General features: G+C 36.5%; 1 protein-coding gene across 1 annotated transcript; it reads left to right on the top strand.

The window, feature by feature from the left end:
* The first annotated feature begins 598 nt into the window (after positions 1 to 598).
* On the top strand, positions 599 to 2,961 carry LOC121128072 (F-box/LRR-repeat protein 14). The gene is made up of 2 exons (XM_040723637.2): positions 599 to 1,494; positions 1,575 to 2,961. Exons 1-2 carry the CDS (start codon positions 1,087 to 1,089, stop codon positions 2,649 to 2,651), a joined length of 1,485 nt encoding a protein of 494 aa, XP_040579571.1. The 5' UTR covers positions 599 to 1,086; the 3' UTR covers positions 2,652 to 2,961.
* The last annotated feature ends 5,020 nt before the right edge of the window (positions 2,962 to 7,981 follow it).

The following is a 7,981-nucleotide window of genomic DNA, read 5'->3' as shown; positions in this document are numbered from 1 at the left end:
TTGAATATATCAAAATGAAATGATAGTCGCCATTAGAAAGATCAAACTTGAGGCAATTATGGATTTATTATTCAAATATCTTGGATGAGTGTAGATGCCCAAGGATTTACGCATAATTTTAGTGCCTGTATTCGATAAACGGGACTCATATTGGGCCTGAGATGATTCTTTTTAAATACATGAGCTAAACAGGGTACTTGCAGACTATTAGGGAGGGGGCCATCCAAAAATTCTCACGACACACCCTGTCATTTTGAAAATACCGTGTGAATTGGAAAACTGCCAATGCTTTATTGTTATTGCTTTTGTTATTGTTTTTCTTCGTATTTTCGTTTATTACTTGAACACTCGCCTTCCTTCTCCCCTGGTCCGTCTTGTAGTCTATCATAAATAATATTATCATATGTACTCTACGAGAGACAGAGAGAGAAAGGAGGGAGACCGAATCCAAGAGAAGACAAGGTATATCATTCTACAGGGTGGCGTCAACCGGTTTGTTGCAGGAGCAGCTTTACAGGGTGACGTTGTTCTGTTTCTATTCCTTACCTCTATTATTACTATATCCTTGACATTTTTCATGGAAAAAAATCTACTACAGGGCGGTCAAAAAGAGGAGGGAATCAGAAGTAAAAAAAATTATACTGTATACAGTAAAGGAAAAAAAAAAGGAGGGAGAATCGACGGACAAGGCGTGCGCTACAATCTATTCAACTACTACATAGTTACTACTTCTAGCACGGGAAGGGGGAAAAAGGAGCACGTTGAGCGCTCGCCCGTTTTCGAAGAAATATATTTATGAATTTGCCTCTCTGGGAATTTTTTATACTTTAGTAGTTAATTTTGCCCTCGTGAGTCCGCACTGTGTTGTTTTTTCACCAGTGTGTCAAAAAAAAAAAAAAAAAAAAAAAAATCAACCATTTCTTTAGAGAAATAAAAAGACACATTTTTACAAATTATATATTTATATAATTTACAACAGTTCCTTCTCCACTCCTTAAAGTATTCATTCTGGCTGATCTACGCGGTAATTCCGGGCTTCAGGGAGGTGCCTGCCTCCCTGGATGGTCCCCACTAGACCTTGCAGCCATGGCTGGATGGTACCACGCTCAACAGCAACAACATTTCTATGGAGCTCCATCCAACTATCCCCCTTGTTGTCCACCCTCTTCCAAACGGAGGAAGCTCGAGAAAACAGAGGAACTCCTTTATACCACACGGCTACGTAGAGGACCCGTCACATTCAGACCCTACTCGGATAGCTTAGGAAATACCTCGCAGGCACTTGAATCACGACCTGAAAGGTCGAGGACCCGTAAATCACATCTCAATCTCGACTGTTCTCCATCCATACTTGAGAATGGTGAATGTAGTTCCTCTTATCGGGCTGAGAGAGCCCCTGAAGAACTTGGAACACATGTTGGACACCTCTTTCCTGAGGTCCTTACCCTCATATTTGAGTATTTGGATATTCAGAGTAAAGGGCGTGTTGCTAGGGTAAGTTATTATTAACGCCGTACTTTGGCATGTCATTGCTGTTCAGTTGTTTATATGATTTTTTTATATTAAATTTTCAGGTTTGTAGTCGTTGGAGAGATGCAGTGTATCGCAAATCCGTTTGGCGAAAAGTAGAGGCCCGCCTTCATTTAAACCGCCCCAATACAACCCTCTTTCCCTCTTTAGTGAAGAGAGGAATAACTCGTGTCCAGGTTCTGAGTCTACGCAAGTCTCTTCGTGAATTAGTGAATGGTATTCCAAATCTAGAGAGTCTGAACCTCTCAGGCTGCTACAATCTATCAGACTCTGCTCTGGACGGGGCTTTCAATAAGGATTTGCCTAATATTAAGAGACTCAATCTAAGTCTCTGCAAGGAAGTCAATGACAATTCCCTGGGTCGCATCGCTACCCACTGTAAGAACCTGGAAGAGTTGGACCTGGGTGGTTGCACTAAAATCACAAACACGGGCCTTCTCCTCGTCTCCTGGGGGCTTAAAAACATAAAAAGACTGAATCTGCGTTCCTGTCGCTCCATTAGTGATCACGGACTAGGCCACCTCTCAGGACTCGATTCACAGCCCTCTGAGTCGCTTCTTGAGCTGGGTCTCCAGGATTGTCAGAAAATTACGGATGAGTCTCTCAGACATTTATCTGAGGGCATTCCAAACCTTAGAAAAATCAATCTTAGCTTTTGTGTTTCCGTCACAGACACGGGCATGAAGTCTCTAGCCAAATTAGGTTCCCTTCAATCTCTAAATCTCAGATCCTGTGACAATGTAAGCGACATTGGTATAGGTTTCTTAGCCGAGGGTGGGAATCGTCCTCTTACAGAGTTGGACGTCTCCTTTTGCAATAACGTCTCGGATGCATCTCTTAAACATGTTGCTTCGGGGATGTCCAAACTTCAGAGTCTCTCCATGACGACCTGTCCTGTTCAGAATGATGGTATATCCAGGATATCCAAGAGTCTACCTGGGCTACGTACTCTGAATGTGGGACAGTGTATCAGTTTGACGGATGTGGCTTTGGAGTCCCTTTCGACTCATTGCCACTCTCTAGAGAAATTGGATTTATATGGTTGTTCCAAAATCACGTCAAAGGGCCTTGAGTCCCTCAAAAAATGTCCTAAACTAGCGAATATTAATTTGAATTTATGAATACATACTCCTTATCCTATATCGCCGCAAACTTAATACTACTCCAGTTTCCTATACAAACTTATATAATATTAAATCTACATATATATATATATATATCACACAACAATTTACTTTTTGAGTGTTTTACTATTAATGATCTCGCCCAAACTGTGATGCCAAAAAACATAGACGAAATATTCATTCCTTCATCATACTTATAATTTGTTTTGTTTTCATTTCCTTCTATCTGTTTTCTATAATGACAAAATGAACATACATAATAAAATACATTCATCTTTTAAAAGAAATACATCAATACTTAAGTGTACAAGACGTTTATTTATTAACTGATATCCCTCTCACTAGATGGCGCTCTCCAATGTAAAGTATTAACACGTGAATAATATATATAATTTGCTGTCTGTCTGTTTGGAAGGAAGAGAGAGAGAGGAAGAAGAGATTCATGACGACGTTACCTCACTAACACAAAAATATACAGTAAAGTACGTTGTTAGCTGTCTATGTTTCTACTTATTTCCCTTCCTCCGTTGTTCTGAACGTTGATAGGGCAAATTCAAGTCCCTCTTGTTAAACTTTGAACTATTCCAAACAGTTGTGAAGAATTCGCTAAATATCAACTGATTTTGACCCTTTTTCTGTTCTTTTCAGAGAACAGGTTGCAAGATATCATAAAGGTAACGACGTTTTATCATTTGGAGAAAAAATATACAGGGATGATCTTATCTGGTGCTACACATTTTATATTTCAAGAGTAAAATTTAAACGAGAGGTTTTGTGAGGACATAATTGAACCAAATTATCTGCAAATAACTTTTATTCAATATGTGAGGTAACAGCTTTCATAATTCCTCAATAGGAGGCATAAATCCTTTGCAGACCTTGACTATGTAGTCAGACCCGAGCTTGGTCCACTCCTTCTTGATGGAAGCCTCTAAAGACTGAACACTCATGCGAGGATTAGCACAGACCCTCTCCTCCAGACACACCTAGATCGAGTTGTCCTAAATTTTCGCTTCTGGAGAAGAGGGCGGCCATATGGTGAGGTCTTAAAATTTGTCTTTCAGGGAGGCCAATATCTTAGCGATGAGATGACACGCAGCTCCGTCTTGATTGAAAACAAAGTTGTCCCCCAATCTTTCTCTGTCCCAAAGTTGTACTTTCTTTTCCAGAAGTTTGATAAAGCATCTGAATTGAGCCACTCCTTCCTTTCCACAAAAATGGAAAAACAGACTTTACCCGGCTCTTTTCAACCGTCTCAACTTGCTCTGTTCAGAGATAAGCTGTTCTAATGTCCTCCTCCATGATTTTGCAACAATGTCATTCCGGATTGTAAATAATAAAATGTGTAAAACTAGATAAGATCAACCCATAACAGAGGTGACAATGTATGGGAAAGACTGCTCTATTCCATTCAATCAGTAGCGCCTGTATTATAGGGCAACTGGGCTCCCACTTTTGTAGAATTTGTTCAAATGTTATACTTGCAAAAAAAAAAAAAAGTTGAACTCAAACATTTTTATAAAATGTTTTTTGGCTCTTCTAAGAAACAGTTGTTAGGCATTTATAAAAAACACACTTTTTTTTTTTGTCAAACACCAAAGAAAAATTCTAAGTGCAGCCCCCACCCCAAAAAAGAATCAAATCTTTGGGCCAGATTTTTGATGGATAGTAAAGTAACTTTGTGTTCCATTCGTCTGAAAGATAAAGGTTTTTATTCTAACACAATTTGGTTAAAAAAAGTCTGAGCTCTCCAGCTTAGTTACAAATCGAGGAAATGACACTTGAACCTGACTGACGAATTTCTATTCGTGCACTCCAAGCAGTTGGGCCTCTCCAGGACTACTGTCTCCGTCGTCAGGCCCTAAAACCCACTGTCAGTTATCACTGGGATGCTATGACAAAGGACTACATCTGCAATGGGTGCTAGGCCTTCTGTCGCCTCCCGAAAGCTATTATTGTCATTTAAGGCGCCGACATTAATGATTAAGAGAGCTCGGACACACATATATTTATAGTATTAATTTTGTTGAAATTCTATTGTTAGTTAGTCAATTATATCTTGTTGAAGTATAAAATTCAAATTGTTTAGATTTAATGGACCACTAGGTATTCAAAATGGCCGCCGACAACTATGCTGACGTCACGCAAAACCCCTCTGTAATTAATAATATGTACACTCCCCCAAAGAAAAAATAGAGGCACAGACTTATTGAGTAGCGTTCATTTCAGTACTCCTAATTCTCTTTGACAGAATATTTTTATATTATAAAAATAACTAAGAATCTTTCTTCTTTTTTAACAATATTTAAAAAAAAAAAAAATTCTCGGGTTATTATTATATGTACGTTTTTTCTTTCATAGCTCCCTTTGATTAAAGTCGGTATTTTTCCATCTACGAGTATCTACTCTAGCGGAATAAGTTATATTACTATAACATATAGGCTTATAGCTGATACATTTGGAGGGATTTTGCAATGGAATTATTATTTTTTTTGCAAATGTGGTCCTTCACATAAAAGCAATTATTTTTTTTTTTTTTTTTACTTCATAGAGGTATACATATAGATAATATTTCATTGACATATTTGAGTCAACTATAGGCATATTACTCAAATTTCTGGGATGACTTAAGATACCCGAGAATCGTATTTATAGTATAAAACTTTATTTAATTACACATATTTCGATTGACCCCGATATGGTCACTTTTAACCATAAAAAGCCGTAAATTTCACATTCTTTTATTAAGACGATCAATTTTTGCGTCTTTTAGTGAATTTTCGTCTTCTGAACTCACACAACCGTTAAAAATTTTCTGTAGAATTGAGCTCTAAATGTTGATTTTATATATATGACCCGTCAACAAAAAAAACAATCTCTAACAAAAATCAAGAAAAGTAGAAAATCCCAATTTATTTTGTACCTAATACAGCTCAATAATTTATACATATATTTAAGTCAACTATAGGCCTTGAGTTCCAATTAATGGGATGGACTCGGATACACCTGAATTTCAACTATAATTTAGAGCCTTTATTTGATTTGAGGTACTTATATTGGACCCCATATGACCACTTTTAATCATAAAACACCATATATTTCTCGTTCTTTGATGATCACGATACATTTTGGAGAATTTAAGTGATTTTTTGTCATTCTAACGCAAACAACAGTTTGGAATTCACGTAGAACTGACCTCAAAATGTTGTATTTTATATATATGGCCTGTCAACACAAAAACAATCTTAACAAATATTAAGAAAAGAAAAAAATTACAATATTTATTTTTTTACTTCGTATAGGCCTATATTTCATAGACATATTTGATTCAATTATAGGCATATGATTGAAATTACTGGTAGGAGTTAATATACCTAAGGATTAAATCTATGGTTTGGAACCTTTATTTTATTTAAGAGACACTTACATAGGCCCGATATGGGTCATTTCATATAAAATCCATCAATTTCTCATTTATTGTGACGTTCAATTTTGGTTACTTTAAGTGTATTTTGAGGCAGACCCAAAGGCTTAATAACAAACATTTGTATATATAAGTTGATTATAATTTGTCAAAGAATGGAAATGTAAGCCATACTCATTTTTGAAAAAATAAATCATTCTAGCTTGCTTTTGTGTTGACTATATAAGTAAATAACAATATTAAAACCAGTGTAGGACTCACAAAAGGGCCTACTACTTTCCTTCCTTTCGTTCCTAGTTATTGTTATATCGAAACAATGGAACTGAACTAATTTACTGGGTGCAAAAGATTATTTTTGAAAAATGTTGTGATATTTGTTTTTCTTTTCAAATTATGAACATAGTCAATGAGTGATTCAGAACCCATGGGTCTACTAAGTTATCAATGTAATTTTGATCCGTCTCACACAAAGAAATTAAAGTAATTTACATCAAAATTGCTTTTAAAATAACTAAAATTGATCCCCCACGAATAAAATTTATTTCATTGAAAAGGGCCCATATCGGGGCCAACATAAAGCTTTTATGAAATAATGAGTTGTATGTATATATGAGTTGAAAAAATATATTCGGTTAAGTAAAAATTCTGAGCGGATTTCGCCAGACGTCTTTAGTGAACTATATATCACGATTAATACATTGTATCAAGAAAAGCTTTCAGTGTGGTTGAGCGTACACTTCAAAAAATTTTATATATTGTTTTGTGTTTGGTGATGTCAGTTGTGTGTTACAGCGTTGCAAAATGGAAGTAAAAAAAAAAACCCGAGAAAATTCGGTACATTCTTTAGTATCAATACAACCAAGGTTAAAAGGCGGAACAGTTGGTCAAAAAAGTTTGTGCTGCTTATAGATCCAATACAATATCGAATGCAACAGCAAAATAGTAGTTCCAAAGATCCCGTTCTTGTAATATGGACGTCGAAGATGAGGGACGCTCTGGTAGGCCAATCAATTGGAAATGTCGATAAAATAATTTGCCGAGTTGCATTTGCAAATGTTCTCTTATTTGATATCCCAGGAACTGAATCTTAGCCAGATAACTGTTTAGAAACCTTTTGCGTAATGTTGGTCCTAACTTTGTTAATTTTATTATCAAAATAAAGCAAAAAACAATCAGAACTTTTTGTTTAACCTAATATTTGAATTTTCTCGATGGTGATAGAAAAACAAAGGACAATCAGGAGACAATTTAGTAAATCCTTTCACCTTTAATTTAGTTATTTTTTAAATCAAACTGAAAAAAAGTGTAGAGTAAACAAGAAGGAACAAACGAGTCTTTCCTCTTCTGGATTCTGAAATGTGTTCAACATTTCGACAACAAGATCCTAATTGTGCAGAAGTTTCTAAGCCATGGAAATGACATATTCATCCAAAGAAGTTAAAGGGCCTTTCAGAACTTAGCATCCAGCTGCTCATTTTATGACGTGCCCCATATCTATTTCTTTGAGCACAAGGAAAGAGCTGATGCCAAGGCCTACTATGTGTACAACGTTGGTTTTAAGGTGAACTGTCTGGCTAAGGTTGAAGTCCAATTATCCAGACGAACTTGGGATGAGGCTCTCCATCTCCCTTGCCCACAAGTTTGGCCTATTTATAAGGCGCCATCCTCACCATATATCAATCCTCTGGACTATAGTGTGTAGAGTCTTTTGAAGGACAAGATTGTGAAAACTCTCACCTCAATCAAGTGGGCGAGTTAAAAGGTATCATTATGGAGTGCTTACTGGAACCAGAGATCCAATGAATATGCTTATGCGTCAGATTTCGTTTTCGTATGAAAAATGGGATTGCTCCTGTCAATGGGGATCAGGTCGAGTCACATGCTAGTCATTACAAATATTACA

The sequence above is a fragment of the Lepeophtheirus salmonis genome, chromosome 13 (assembly GCF_016086655.4).
Source record: "Lepeophtheirus salmonis chromosome 13, UVic_Lsal_1.4, whole genome shotgun sequence".
NCBI lineage: Eukaryota > Metazoa > Arthropoda > Copepoda > Siphonostomatoida > Caligidae > Lepeophtheirus > Lepeophtheirus salmonis.
The sequence above is the reverse complement of the archived record's forward strand: the minus strand, read 5'-3'. Positions and strand labels throughout refer to the sequence as shown.